This window comes from Hevea brasiliensis, chromosome 1 (assembly GCF_030052815.1).
Source record: "Hevea brasiliensis isolate MT/VB/25A 57/8 chromosome 1, ASM3005281v1, whole genome shotgun sequence".
Lineage (NCBI taxonomy): Eukaryota > Viridiplantae > Streptophyta > Magnoliopsida > Malpighiales > Euphorbiaceae > Hevea > Hevea brasiliensis.
Window position 1 is genome coordinate 106114707 of NC_079493.1, and position 15599 is coordinate 106130305.

Below are 15599 nucleotides of genomic sequence, written 5' to 3' on the forward strand. Positions count from 1 at the left end.
TTTAATTTTAACTAAAAATAATAAATCAATTTTAAGAAGCATAGTGTGGGGGATTTGAAGGAATTTTGGGCTTGTGAATTTAAGGGTTCGGTGTTCGTAATTTTTTTTTAATTTAATTAAAAATAATAAATTATTTTTATATTTAAAAATATTTAAATTAATATTTTATTAATAAAAAATTAGGAAAAATATTATTTTATTTTTTTACCCTAAAAAGTCTATTTTACCCTAAATTGAAAGTTCTGAATTTATTTAGATGAAAACTTAATTTATTTTATCTTGAAAATACTGGAGCTTATTTGGTGTTTTTTCTATCAGATCTCAAATCATAGATTACGGGCGTTAAAACGACGCCGTTTCAGCACGCTACCTTCCTTCTTTTCTCTATTCCTTGTTTCCCCTTGTCTAGATGCCTTCTTAGCTAGACTTGCAGGGAAAGAAAAGTAGATGTGCAGTGCATAAGCCCTCCCTTCTTCGACAGTGGCCGGATCAATTCTCTTTCTATTCAAGGTCTATTTACTCTCTTCTCCACTCAATTATCAGTTTTCTGTTCATTCACAATCCCAATTTTTATTATTTATTTATTTGTTTACTTATTTCTTTTGCTTCAATAGCCTTCAATATGACTCAAGACGTCGAGATGAAAGAGGTCCCAGCTCCCTCCAACTCCACCGCATCCTCTTCCCCTTCAACCTTCCACCGTAAGCCTTTTACTGGGTTTCTTCAAATTTTTCGTTTTCTTTATTGATTTCTAAGATTGGGTATGTGGTTTTTTTTTTTCTCTGTTTTGTAGATTTGAAGGAGATTGCTTCCCTGATTGAGACCGGTGCCTATGCCAGGGAGGTGCGGCGGATAGTGCGTGCTGTGCGCCTGACAATGGCCTTAAGGCGAAAGCTCAAGGCTCAGGTGCTCTCTGCCTTCCTCAATTTCGCTCTTACTCCGGGATCCGAACCTCATAATCGGCTAGCCTCCTATCTTCCCAAGGTAATTTTGTTGAAAACACTTTTGAGTTTTGGGCTTTCTTAATACTCATTTGTGCTCTTTTCGGATTGTTGAATATAGATGATTCGTGCTTTAGATTTTTGTAAATGGAGTGTTTGGAGGAATTTGACTGTGTTGATGGATATGTATTTATGCTTAGTAACAAATCTAAGTAATAATTTAGGAGGCAATTCCCTTTCTTCATGTCGAGGGATATCAAGACCACACTATGTCAATTTCTTAGTTCAGAATAATTGCTTATTTAACTGTTCAACTATGGTGATAGGAGGATGAACATGAAATGGAGGTTGACACTGCAACATCTGTGACTCAAACTCCTGTGAAACACCCCTTACCAGAACTGGAGATATACTGCTACTTGCTGGTGCTAATATATCTTATTGATCAGAAGAAATATAATGAGGTAAAGATGCACACTTACATTAAGCAACACCTTTTTCTTTCCCCTTTTGAGTGCAGGTAGCCTGAAACCCCATATCAACCAATCAACCTTTTTCCTCATAGGCTAAAGCTTGTTCATCAGCGAGTGTGGCCCGGCTGAAGAATCTGAATAGGAGGACTGTTGATGTTCTGGCATCCAGGCTCTACTTTTATTACTCTCTTAGCTATGAACTCACCGGCGATCTTGCTGAAATCAGAGGGTGAGTTATATGTACCATCATATTCATTACTTTTATCTGCTAAGTATGAGTGTGTTTGTCTGTGTCATAATAGTAATCATTTGTATGTATGATTTAATTCATTATCTTACTTTGCTACTTTTGATTCATGATCAGTAACCTCCTTGCTCTTCACCGCATTGCAACATTGCGCCATGATGAACTTGGCCAGGTAAAGTTTTTCTGTTATAGGAGCTACATTGTGGCTGTGTTGCTGGGTCTTATACTTGGATGATGTTGTGACACAGGAAACACTTCTCAACCTGCTACTCCGCAATTACCTCCACTACAATTTATATGATCAAGCAGAGAAGCTGAGGTCAAAGGCCCCACGATTTGAAGCTCACTCAAATCAGCAGGTAACTCTTTACCTTTTCAGCTCATTAATCATCTCTCTATATCTGTAGGGTTGTGCCTGTTGATTACAGTATTTTTTTTCATGCGACAACCTGTTTCCATTCTTATGATACGAATGTATCCATCGACATGTAGTTCTACTGGCTCTGAAAGTAACACTTTTTGGATGTCAGTGATAGAAATCCTGATGTGCTGAACAGAGGCACTGCTTTGTGTAGCATGCTTGGCTGTAAAATTTGAGGCTCGCATTTATTTCCATGTTCCAGCCTGATGTATCTTTACCATTATTTTTAGGATTTTAAATGTACAATCATGTTGACTGGTAGTATCTTATGGATGAGTTAGCATTTTTGTTTGTATCAGGATACCATTTAGTGAAATATTGAATCATAATGGAAATGGTGGAAAAACTTGTTGGTCAATAGATACTACCAGTATCCAACATCTTGCAAAATAAATGTTATGTTATAAGTTGGCATTTACAAAGATGTTAGTCATAACCTGCACATTCTAAGATTTAATGATCTTTTCTCGCAGTTCTGTCGGTACCTGTTTTACCTGGGAAAGATTAGGACAATTCAGTTGGAGTACACTGATGCAAAAGAGTCCCTCCTTCAAGCTGCTCGGAAAGCGCCTGTTGCTGCGCTTGGTTTTCGAGTTCAATGCAATAAATGGGCAATTATTGTCAGATTATTGTTGGGAGAAATTCCTGAGAGGACTGTTTTTATGCAGAAAGGGATGGAAAATGCTTTAAGGCCATACTTTGAATTGACAAATGTGAGTCTAGGCTTATCAAATTGACTTGTTTGATTTACTTTATCTATTGAAAGCAAGGTTAGAGAATTTGAGATTCAAGTTTTATGTGGTGGGTTGGTGGTTGAGAACTTGTGTCTTGATTTCTTATGGCAATCACCATGCTACGTGGAACCGTGCTAAAGAAGGGTTGCTGTTACTTATCTTTGAAATATTTGTCTTGGTGATGACTAATAGTATTTTAACTGGCTTGTGGGTTTTCAGGCCGTTCGGATAGGTGATTTGGAGCTCTTTAAATCTGTTGCAGAGAAGTTCTCAACCACTTTCAGTTCAGACAGGACTCATAATTTAATTGTTAGACTGCGGCACAACGTCATAAGGACTGGACTTCGCAACATCAGTATTTCTTATTCTCGAATTTCACTAGCTGATGTGGCCAAGAAGTTAAGGTTGGACTCTGCAAACCCTGTTACTGATGCTGAGAGTATTGTAGCGAAGGCAATACGTGATGGTGCAATTGATGCAACTCTTGATCGTGCTAATGGGTGGATGGTATCAAAGGAAACAGGAGATATCTATTCAACAAATGAGCCTCAAATTGCGTTTAACTCAAGGATTGCTTTCTGCCTTAATATGCATAATGAGGCAGTTCGCGCACTTAGGTTTCCGCCAAATTCCCACAAGGAGAAAGAAAGTGCTGAGAAGAGAAGGGAGAGACAACAGCAAGAGCAGGAGCTTGCAAAGCACATAGCCGAGGAGGATGATGATGAGTTTTAATTTGGCATCTGACAAAATGTTACCTCTTTTCGCCATCTAATGCTTTCTTGTCCAGCTGTGCAACTTTCTTTAAGAACTTCCCTACAAGAATGTTGACCTTTTCTTTTGCTTCACTTTTATGTTCTGATTTTAGGATTCTATCTCATATTGAAGCAACCTCTGCTTGGGTTGCTCCCATTGAATTATCATTTTTCTTGTTATTATTTGATTTTGCTGCAATATGATGTTAATTCCTTCCGTTTTAGAATGCCTGTACTTTCATTCCAGACCTGGGATATTATATTACAATTTTAAAAGTTGCCTGTTTAGGCATCTAACGATATAGGGGTACTAGCATCAATGTATGTATAGGGGTCTTTTCTGTGCCTGCTGATTTTGCATTGCGTTATCTGCAGTTTTGTACATACCTCTGCTTTTCTTATATTTTCTGAGTTTCGTTTCTTTCTAACGAAGATTTAGATTCCTAGTTAACATTCTAGGAAAATCATTTTAAATGATGCTCATTCAGTGTTTTCTTATTTACTCTTGCATTTGATAAAAAGTCTTGTATGTGCTATTGAATTTCTGTTGTACTGATATCCACAAGCAACATTGGGAGGCATAAAAAAAAGTGGTAGTTGCATGCCAGAAACAGAGGATTATGTATACAAGTACAGGTTCTGTATAATGGTCTATACAAAGTCCTACAATGCAAATAATCAAATCTATTATGTTTTTGCACAGATTGCATTGAATGAAATGCATACTTGAGAAAGCAATGAAACTTCGGGCAACTAGATTAACTGAAAAAATCAAATTGCCCTTCATTGTCAGGGCGCAGTTTCGATTTGCATATGTGTTATACGGGAAATATAGATTGAATTGAATGATTCTCCAAAAGAAATAGAGCCAAAACATTAGAATTATATGCACAAAATATAAGAATCATATCCGTATATGAAGTATAAATCACTTGTTCTATCTTTGGTAAAACTCAGATCCCAGGTTTTTAAAATGATACAGCATCTGTTCATGTCGTAGATGAAGAAGAAAATGAGTCAGAAGAAAAAATAACATTCACCAATTTCATAATGAAATTCAACAGGTTTAAGTTTACAATAGCAACATTCAGCCAGCTGAGCTCAAACCAAATGACTTGACAATGTTGCTTACTCTTTCTGCAAAAGTTTTGGATGTAATCTTTTTGCCTGGCACATGGAATGGATTTGAAACTGCATCCACATATGCAGCGTGGAACCTCCGGAAGAACTACAGTATTTCAACCAAAAGTTAAACAAAAGTAAGTCAGAAAAACTCATTTTAAGCAACATATGTCAAGTAATATATGCAATCATTTCAATTGTTGCTTGGAAACTGAATGAGTGGCAACTACATAAATTTTGTAATTAAGGAGATGACAGAAATGCCCGTAATTGGTTAAATTGACACAAGCAACCTTAATTTAGATGCTCCGATCACATCCAAAATAACCAAACAAAAATAATAATTACAAGATACACTTAGACAAAGCACGCATCTTTTTGTAATCCTACCTAGTTGTTAATTATTATCGAGGTTCAACCTTAGTAAAGTAGTAAGATATCTCAACTGCGACATGAAGATCATGGGCTTAAACCATAGACAGCCTCCTTGCAAAAGCAAAAAGCCTCATGTACTATGACACCCCCCTATTTTCAAATTGTCAAAGATGGCTCCAACCACTGGCAGACAGTTGCAAGTGCAAATATCTGCAATCAGAGACTCACTTAGCTATAAGCCTAGGTGAGACATCTACTGATACAAAAAAGATTTCAATTCACAATACAATAGATAAGCAGAATCAATTAACTTGATAATATTTAAATCTCCAACATATCAATAAGTATTTCAGAGAGCTTGGGGGCCATGGCACCCGCTAGCCCCACGCTGCATCTTTCCCTCCCACCAGGCACCAGCGTATAACAATAACTAATTGGTTCAATTCCCATCACCACACTAAGTACGAATCAAGAAGATACATGTACATAAAGATGCAACCAGAATGTTAAACATGTAAACCAAGTTGCAATCACATTTACCAATGTTATTAAACCTGGTTCGGACGTTAACCCGATAAGAACCAAGTAAATGGGTCACTGGTATATTAATTAAATATTACTAATTTAAAATAACTATAAATAACTTATAATCTATCTAGAGGTTCATAAACATGATCCAACATAAAATTAAAAGCATTATAATAGCAGTATAAACCATAGTTACGTTCAAATATCAAAACCGTGTGCCATTGAATGGCCAAGAACAAGAAACCATTTGATATATAATAATAATAATAATAACAACAACAACTTTTATATGAGTTTTACCATGTTTATATGAGATAATGCATCTCAAGAATGCCAACTTTTGTGTTTTCAAATAAAAAAAAAAAGGTAGATTATATGAAAATCTTTCCTCTCTTTATATCAAAAAGGTAATCCATGTTCCCTTGTTAGCAGTTTTTTTTATTGTACAAATTGATGTGGTAAAGCTCACATAACTTGGTCCATAGATAAGCAGGAATTCCTAACCCCTTTGAAATATTAACTACATATCTACTATGGTCACATGTTCTATAATGTTTCTTGTGGGCAATAGTGTTTGATTTGAAATCAATTAATCGTGCATTTTAGGAGTAATTATTGCTTAAATCTCCAATGAGTACTGTACTTTTGGTGGGTGGTTGACAGCTTAAAAAAAATGCCTAACATTACCTTAGAGTTGTTGTCCCACATTGATTTGGGATGAAGTACTTGAGTTATATATAATACTTGAGCAAACTTCCTCCTTTTAAACTAGCTTTTGGGGTGGAGTTAGACCCAGTCCATTATCTCTAAATGGTATCAAAGCCCACTCTGCTTCAATGTTGAACCACCCAAAAATGTATTTGCCTATAAACTTCATGTTTCAGATGTTCATAGCTGAGCATGAGGGAGTATTTTATCCCACATTAGTTTGGGATAAGGTGTTTAAGCTATATATAAAATTTAGACAAACCTTCTCCCCTTGAGCTAGCTTTTGGGATAGAGTTAGACCCGATCCATTTTAGCTTGAAGAAGATATGAGAGAAGCTGAAAAGTGCTAAAATATTAGGAATAAAACCAAAGAGAATTGCAATGTTGTTACCAAGGGCTCACCTAGGCGCCCAGGCGAGGTGAAATCCAGGCACATCACCTGGAAAGCCTCCAGGCGAGGCAACTTCGACCACGTGCTGTCTATACGCCTAGGCAAGACGAGAAAAGGCGAGGAAAAGCGAGAAAAATGCAAGAAATTAAAAAAAAAAAAGTTGAGAGAGAACATGGCCACCTTCTCCTCTTTCTTTCTTTTTTCTTTTTTTTTTTCTTTTGTTAAACATTTCCATTATTTTTCTTCATTCTTCTCTTCTATCCCTTAAATTCTGAAATTCTTTTTTGGCTATCACTTTTTTTCTTAAACCAATATATTATTTGATTCCGCAAGTATTTTTTTTTTTGTCTAAATTCTGTCACATTTTTATTATTCCAGCAGAGTATGTTTGTTTTTCCTTTTCTTGTTTTTATTACTCCTTATTAGAAGTGTTGTGGAGTTCTTTAGATTTCATTGTTCTTATACTCAGTCAGTGAAAATAAAAGAATCTTTTCATTATTCTCCTTCATCGATCTATGATTCAAATTCCTAACTCTATCAAATACACTGCCTATCCCAAATTTTTTTACCACTCCTAAATATTATTTTTTAAGGAAACACTCAATACATTCAATGAATATTATTTTTCTAAAATTCTGTTACATTACACACAACAATCTATTTGACTACTCTACTACAATAATCTAGTCTATTCTATTATTTACAAGTTACCATTCTAATCTATTCTAGTGTTCTTAATTCTTATGATGGAATTTTTTTAATTTTTTATTTGGTGAGGATCAAAACAAATGGCTGAAAAATCTATAGCATTATCACACACAAATAATAAAAAAGATACAGCATGAAAACATAGATGAATGCTTTTGATCTTGAAGCTTAAAACATATAATATATTATTAAATATGAATATGAAATTTAGCAATTTACTGATTGTGTAATATATTACAGTTTTACATTGTATATTTAATTATTTATTATTTTAGAATGAATTAGTGCCTCACTTCGTTCAGGTGAGCACCTAGCGCCTTGACCAATGGAGGACCTTCTCACCTTAAGGGCATTTAATGCTTTTGACAACACTGGTGAATTGTGAACAGTCGGCTTCTTCCTCTGGTTCTGCTTTGAACAAAATAGCACATGGAACTTTGTTTCACAATCAACAAGCTTAGCTTCTGACAGTTGGCAATATGGCTTCAAGAATCAAGCTTCTCTTAAGGAAGAAAGAAAGAAACTCTGGCAGAAAAAAAAAAATTTGAAGGAAGAAATGGATTAGCTTAGGAATTTGTATTTTGGAGTTTTGAAGGAAGTCTCTGGATTAAGGGCTAACATAAAGGTGACCAGAATGCATGACAAAAGAGCAAAACGCTGCTCTTGAATGCATTTTTGCCTCCATAAAAGAACCAGACCAGGTCATCCAGTTCTTTGCGGTTTGAATGGGTCTGGCTGGTCACAGCCTGTTCACCCATTTCATTCCAATTCTCTTCCTTGAGCACTTTCAATGTAAAACAGGACCGGTTTTAGGTCCAGTTCACTGGTTCTCTAAGCCTGTCCAGGTTCAATAACTTCACTGGTCTGACGTAAGAGCATCACAACTGCTCAGTAATATACATTCTGTCTCTTGAGAACAAGGTATCAAATCATCTGAACATCTATACCAAGATGATCTTAGTTACCGTTTAGCATTCTTTATTGCATCGTATTTACCTAGACAATCTAAGTCATTATTTAGCATACTTCTGATCCGAGGCACCCTGCACTTGGTGTTTTAAAAGAAATAGAGGCACGTAAATTCAGTTGGTTACACCATAGAACAAGTTGTTAAGATATGTACCATAAAAAGCTAGGATATGTGTATCTGTAGTGATTGTGTGAATATATTTAGGTGCTAGAATCGTGGCTATAAGTGATTGTATGAATATATTTAGGTGCTAGAATCGTGGCTATAATTATATATTTAATTAGAATTGTATTTCGTATTTAGTTGTCCTGTGCAGATTATAAATTGACAGCATTAGCTTGAGGGAATAATCAAGCTCTTCAATCATTCTCAATGTTCTTCTTCTGTTCTATTTTCTCACATGGTATCAGAGCCTCGGTGGGTTTGATTTGAAATCTGAAACAAAGTCCTCATAGGGAGGAACTTTCCCTCTTTTTCCAGTCACTTTCTGGGAGTCCGTGGCTGTCACAACCTAGCCTAGTGGATTACCCAGCCCAAGATCAGCCTCAACCACGCTGGTTCCGTCACCTGTTTCTCACTTTTTTGTCACTACCTCTTCGTACAGTAGGCTTTTCTGACGTATTTCTGAACAACATTTCAGTGTGCTTCTCTTGCCAACATGTCTGAGATTGAGGAGTCCTCCAATACAGCCTCCAACACATGTTCTGAGATTCTCACACCCATATCCAACACAGATTCTGAGATTCTCAAACCCATATTTTCTTCCATTGATAATTCACCAGCTATTACTACTGTTAAATTAGTAGAAAGTCAAAATTATATGTCTTGGACTGCATCAGTGGAATTATGGTTTATGGGGCAAGGGTATGATGACCACTTGGTTAAAAATGTCATAGACATAGCTTTAACAAATAGAGCTAATTGGACTAAGATTGATGCTCAATTATGTAGTCTCTTGTGGCACTCTCTAGACCCAAAATTACTTAATATTTTTCAGTCTTGTAAAACCTGTTGCAAAGTCTGGACTAAGGCGAAAACCTTATATACAAATGATCTGCAGCATATTTATAAGGTAGTATCAGATATGGTTCATCTGCAGCAAAATCAACAAGATATGTCTAGTTATTTGGGACAGGTAGAATCACTGAAAAATGAATTTAATTCTATCATGCCATGTACTGATAATATTTCTGAGCAATAGCGGGACAGGTTCTTCATGGTTTTGGCAATGATTGGGCTAAGACCTGACCTTGATTCTGTTAGAGACCAGATATTAACTAGTTCGATTATTCCCACTCTAGAGGATGTGTCTATCAAGCTTCTACGCATCTCATTCAATAAGAATAATTTCTCCAGAATTGAATCTTCAGTTTTAGCTGCACAAAGTGGAAACCAACCGAAACAGGGTACTTATTAGAGAGGCAAGGGTAAAAGGCTCCATTGCACTTATTGTGATAAGAGTAATCACACTCAAAACACTTGTTGGGCCCTTCATGGTCGACCACCACGCCCCATTCAGTCAAATAATGTGGGCTGATCAACTGCTCATACGGCTCAATCCGGTGAAAATGGTATTCTTCCATTACCTGATGGAAAGAATCAGGTGTCAGATTCTATCCTATTAACTGGAGCTGATTACAAGGAGTATTTGCAATATCAAACAGCCAAACAGCAATCTTCTAGCAGTGCTCATTTTGGCAATTCCTTTGCTTGTCTAACACAGTCTTCACTCACTGGTCCATGGATCCTATACTCTGGTGCTTCTAATCATATATCTGGTAACAAAAGTCTTTTCTCATCTCTAGTTTCTCCTCTGGTTTTGTCTAAAGTTACTTTAGCTAATGGTTCACAAACTTTAGTTAAGGGCATAGAAGAAGTAAAAATCTTTCTATCTATTCCTTTAACCATAGTTTTGTTCACTCCAGAATGCCTACATAATTTAATCTCCATTAGTAATTAACTAAAAATCTCAATTGTTCTGTCACCTTTACAGCTGGCTCTGTTGTTGTGCAGGACCGAAGTACGGGAAAGATGATTAGAGTAGGATGTAAGTCACAAGGGTTGTACCATCTTTCTACTTCAAATTCTCCAGTTGCTCTTGCCTCTACCACTTCCGCTGATCTTCTTCACAATTGTTTGGGTCATCCGAGTCTTGCCAAATTGCAGAAATTAATTCCTAGTTTTTCTAGTTTATCTTCTTTTGAATGTGAGTCCTGTCAACTTGGGAAACAAAGTCGTGTTTTCTTTCCCAAGCGAGTCAATAATAGGGCTAAGTCCATGTTTGAAATTATCCATTCAGACATTTGGGGTCCAAGTCGTGTTAGTATAACTTTGGGATTTTATTATTTTGTTACTTTTGTTGATGATTATTCTCGTTGCACTTGGTTATTTTTAATGAAGACTCGTTCTGAATTATTCTCTATATTTCAAAAATTCTCTACTGAAATACGCAATCAATTTGGTGTTTCTATTAAAATACTTCGTAGTGATAATGCAAAAAAATATTTGTCTACTCCCTTTACTCATTTCTTATCTTCTCAGGATATTACTCACCAAACTTCATGTGCTTATACCCCTCAACAAAATGGGATTGTCGAACGAAAGAATCGTCATCTAGTTGAGACTGCCCGCACTTTACTCATTCACCATAATGTTCCTCTTCGTTTTTGGGGAGATGCTATTCTTACTGCTTGTTACTTAATTAACCGAATGCCTTCTTATGTTTTGCAGAATCATAGTCCTCATTCCATTTTGTTTCTCGGCCAAGATGCCCATCAGTTGTCCCTGCGTGTATTTAGTTGTATTTGTTTTGTTCATGATCACACTCCTGGCAAAGACAAACTTTAGCCCAAATCAATAAAATGTGTTGTTTTGGGATATTCTAGACTTCAAAAAGGTTACAAATGCTATAATCCACTTACAAATAAACACTTTGTGTCAGCTGATGTAACATTCTTTGAAACATCTCCCTATTTTTCCTCCAACACCGCATCCAAGGTGTTTAATCCCACCGCATTACCAATTCCTACTCTTCCTCCACCACCAATCAGTCCATCACCTCTACACATCTACTCACGTCGTCCTCATCCTCCCACTAACACCATTGATGCTTATTTCCTTGATACAGGTACAACACCGGCTCCTGGTGACTCTTGCCCTCCTTCATCTTCACCTATTCCGGTCTCGCCTTCAACAGACGATGCTACTCCTCCCATTGCCATCTTAAAAGGTATTCGTTCGTCTCAAAATCCTCATCCTATTTATAATTTTGTGAGTTATCATCGTCTGTCTCCTTCCTACTATGCTTTTGTTACCACTTTGTCTGATGTATCTGTACCTAAGACTATTAGAAAAGCTTTGGAACATACAGGATGGTGTAATGCAATGGTTGAAGAGATGACTGCTCTCCATAACAATGGCAATTGGGATTTGGTGCCACTACCGAAGGGCAAATCTACTGTTGGCTATCAATGGTTTTATACAGTCAAGGTGGGGCCTGATGGCCAGATTGATAGACTTAAAACTCGCCTTGTTGCAAAGGGCTATACTCAGATTTTTTGCCTTGATTACAATGATACCTTCTCTCATGTGGCTAAGATTGCCTCGGTTCGCCTTCTTATTTCCTTAGCTGCCATTCATCACTAGCAACTTCATCAATTGGATATCAAAAATGCCTTTTTACATGGCAAGCTAGCTGAGAAAGTTTATATGGAGCAACCACCAAGATTTGTTGCTCAGGGAGAGTCTGGTTTGGTGTGTCGCCTACGGTGTTCTTTATATGGCTTGAAACAATCTCCGAGAGCATAGTTTGGACGGTTCAATACTGTAGTCGAACAATTTAGAATGTCTCGGAGTGAAGCTGACCATTCAGTATTTTTTCACCATATATTAGAGAAAAGTTAGGAGTAGTACCAATTGAGCATAAGTCGAGAAAAGGGAGATTGAGGTGGTTTAGTCATGTGAAGCGCAGACATATGGAGGCTCCAGTTAGACAAGTAGAGCACATTAGGGTAGAGGATAGAAAAAAAAGAAGGGGTAGACCTAAACTGAATTGGAGGAGAGTGTACAACATGACCTAGAAGCATTACACATTTCTGAGGATTTAACCCAAAATCGTTTAGAGTAGAGAAAGAGAATCCATATAGCTGACCCCAAATTTTTAGGATAAAAGTTTAGTTAAGTTGAGTTGAGTTAATGGCCATGATAAGTGCATTTATCTCGTTGTTTATGTTAATGACATTGTTATTACAGGAAATGACAATGTTGGGATCTCAAAACTCAAACAACACTTGTCCACTCATTTTCAGACTAAGGATCTTGGGAAACTAAAGTATTTCTTGGGGATTGAAGTGGCACAATCCAAGACAGGTATCATCATTTCTCAAAGGAAATATGTTTTGGATATACTAACAGAGACGGGCATGTTAGACTGTAGACACGCAGATACTCCTATGGATCCAAACGTCAAACTTGTTCCTGGATAGGGGGAGTCATTGGAGGATCCTGGTAAATACCGGAAATTGATTGGAAAACTCAATTATCTTACAATCACACACCCAGACATCTCATTTGTTGTAAGTGTGGTCAATCAGTTCCTTCAAGCACCATGTAGTAGTCATTGGGATGCAGTTATTCGGATACTCAGATATATTAAAGGAGCTCCAGGACAAGGCCTATTATATGAAGAAAAGGGTCATTCACAGATTATTGGTTACTCAAATGCAGATTGCGCAGGTTCTCCTTCAGACAGACGGTCTACTTCAGGATATTGCATTATGATTGGAGGTAATTTGATTTCTTGGAAAAGTAAGTAGCAAGATGTGGTTGCTAGGTCAAGTGCAGAAGCAGAATATCGAGCTATGGCTTTGGCAACTTGTGAACTTATATGGTTGAAACAACTTCTCTAAGAGTTGAAGTATGGGGAACTTAAACAAATGCAGCTAATCTGTGACAATCAAGCTACACTTCGCATTGCGTCTAATTCAGTGTTTCATGAGAGAACGAAACGTATAGAGGCGGATTATCATTTCATCAGACAAAAGATTGAATCTGGGTGTATTGCCACTAGCTTTGTAAGCTCAAATGACCAATTAGTAGATATCTTGACAAAATCTCTCAGAGGCTCTCGGATTGAATATATTTATAACAAGCTTGGAGCATATGATTTGTACGCTCCAGCTTGAGGGGGAGTGCTAAGATATGTACCATAAATAGCTAGAATATGTGTATCTGTAGTGATTGTGTGAATATATTAAGTGCTAGAATCGTGACTATAAGTGATTGTGTGACTATATTTAGGTGTTAGAATCGTGGCTATAATTACATATTTAATTAGAATTGTATTTCCTATTTAGTTGTCCTGTACAGATTATAAATTGACACCATTAGCTTGAAGGAATAATCAAGTTCTTCAATCATTCTCAACATTCTTCTTCTGTTCTATTTTCTCACACAAGTTGAATAGAAATTCAGCACTAGTTAAATTGTTTGTATTCAAATATGAATCTAGCAGAACTTGCCTCATATACTCTTTTCCATAAAATTAGTTGGAACACAAATCTATAGCACCTAGAAACTTAATACATTAATGCACCTCTTCAAAGCACATATAAGCAACCAACAAACAGAACAAATAGTACATAGTCACTTTATGAGAATTTGACAAAGATCAATTCCCACAATGCATTAGGCCTAAACATGCCTGCACAGTAACACTTACATTTCTCACGTCTGCATCTCTGACATCTAAATCTGTAGTGACTAAGATGAATTTGACCTTTGTGTTAGTCAAATAGCCGTACCTGAAGACAACTCATATCAGAACATGCATGCTTAAGAGTTCCAACTGATATTCAAGATAAACAAACAAAAGGACTGCTTACACTTTATAATTCTCGGTTGGATAAAGTAATCCAAGAAATGTCTCATTCAGTGTCGGCCCAGATTTTTTTGGATTATTCACTGTGATGAATTCACACTTGTAATAATCAGATTTTCTAGTTTTTAAAAATACACCCAAAAATGCAAATCACATGAATTAATGGAAAGAAAAAAAAATTATACAGATTATAAGCCAAAACCAAGGCTAAGTACATTTTCCAAATCTGATACCACAAATTTATCGAAGTTTCCAGGAAACGAAAGAATGAAGCAAAAGTAACCCGGTATAGACCATAACACTCTGAAATCCTCATAAGGGTAAAGACCCAATTGATACCAATAATAAAATCGAAACTACATTAGTCCCAATTATGGGGAAAAGAACATTTTGATCCGTTTGATTGTAAAAACAAATAAACAAACAAACTAGCGATTAAACCAAAGTCCCCATTAAATCATCAAAATTAAACACATATAGGCGCATGAAAGCACCTCGCTCTTCAACCACGTCGAGGGAGCAGTGGACAATGTGGTGGAGCTTGAGAGCATCGTCTGCCTCCGTGAAGCTCTGAATGTACAGTGGATTGTTCTACACATTTCGAATTGTATATAGTCATCAGATTTCAGTACACAAAAGCAGAAGAATTAGAAAATCGCGATATGAAGATAGACAGTGTGAGAAGGCGAACCTGATGACCGATCACCGCCACGCAAGCAATCATCTTCTCCGATTTGAGCCACTGGTGAAGTTGATCAGCTGAAGTAGAATTGATCTGTCCCTGTGTGTCCTCGTCACGCGTCACACGCGTGTGTGCCTGCTCTCAGACTCGGAATTTTACTCTACGCAAGCGGTTCACCATTTTGTTTGCTGAAAATAAATTATATAAAAGAAATGCTTTTTATGAAAATTATTTTTCTAAAATTATATTTTTATTGTTTAATTTTAATATTTAGACAGAAGAGACACAACAAAGTTTTTAACTTGCATTATTTACTCATTCTCACTTTTTTTTCTTATTTTCTTTCACATTTACATAAAAAAACAAATTCTTTTTATAAATTTTAAAGATAAATTTTTATTCAGACCCTATTTATTATAAATTTAAAATAATATATATAAAGTCATCAAATCACCAGCCATAAGCGAATGATAAGACAAAAAGCCCAATAAGCCTCAAAGTTAAAGGGTGAAAACTAACGCATAATGCCTATATAAATAATTTATATTTTTTATTTTTTAATTTAATATTTAATTATATTTTAAATAAAATAAGTTATTATTATTAAATTAATTTTAAATTAAAATTTATCTCTTATTTAATTTAATTTAATAAATTTTTACCTATTAT

General features: G+C 36.1%; 2 protein-coding genes across 3 annotated transcripts; one reads left to right on the plus strand and one right to left on the minus strand.

Annotated features, from left to right (window-relative positions):
* The first annotated feature begins 352 nt into the window (after positions 1–352).
* On the plus strand, positions 353–3767 carry LOC110645886 (probable 26S proteasome non-ATPase regulatory subunit 3). The gene is made up of 9 exons (XM_021799149.2): positions 353–510; positions 615–701; positions 794–984; positions 1268–1405; positions 1507–1643; positions 1779–1833; positions 1910–2020; positions 2556–2795; positions 3036–3767. Exons 2-9 carry the CDS (start codon positions 623–625, stop codon positions 3546–3548), a joined length of 1464 nt encoding a protein of 487 aa, XP_021654841.2. The 5' UTR covers positions 353–510; positions 615–622; the 3' UTR covers positions 3549–3767.
* A 718-nt stretch (positions 3768–4485) lies between these two features.
* LOC110645889 (uncharacterized) lies at positions 4486–15151 on the minus strand. 2 transcript variants are annotated; one of them, XM_021799153.2, is made up of 5 exons: positions 14940–15140; positions 14743–14839; positions 14253–14331; positions 14090–14171; positions 4486–4796 (listed from the first exon to the last, which is right to left on the minus strand). In XM_021799153.2, exons 1-5 carry the CDS (start codon positions 14970–14972, stop codon positions 4656–4658), a joined length of 432 nt encoding a protein of 143 aa, XP_021654845.1. In that variant the 5' UTR covers positions 14973–15140; the 3' UTR covers positions 4486–4655. The 2 variants fall into 2 exon arrangements, with proteins under 2 accessions (XP_021654845.1, XP_058002430.1); XM_058146447.1 differs by lacking the exon at positions 4486–4796 and adding an exon at positions 9433–9956 and having other exon boundaries at positions 14940–15151.
* Between the last annotated feature and the right edge of the window lie 448 nt (positions 15152–15599).

Coding starts and splice junctions, on each gene's coding strand:
- LOC110645886 (XM_021799149.2), top strand. CDS start 623: ATGACTCAAGACGTCGAGATGAAAGAGGTCCCAGCTCCCTCCAACTCC. Junction 985..1,267: donor TAGCCTCCTATCTTCCCAAG/GTAATTTTGTTG, acceptor CTATGGTGATAG/GAGGATGAACATGAAATGGA. Junction 1,834..1,909: donor GCCATGATGAACTTGGCCAG/GTAAAGTTTTTC, acceptor GTTGTGACACAG/GAAACACTTCTCAACCTGCT.
- LOC110645889 (XM_058146447.1), bottom strand. CDS start 14,972: ATGATTGCTTGCGTGGCGGTGATCGGTCATCAG. Junction 14,840..14,939: donor TGGCGGTGATCGGTCATCAG/GTTCGCCTTCTC, acceptor CGAAATGTGTAG/AACAATCCACTGTACATTCA. Junction 14,172..14,252: donor CCAACCGAGAATTATAAAGT/GTAAGCAGTCCT, acceptor AGTTGTCTTCAG/GTACGGCTATTTGACTAACA.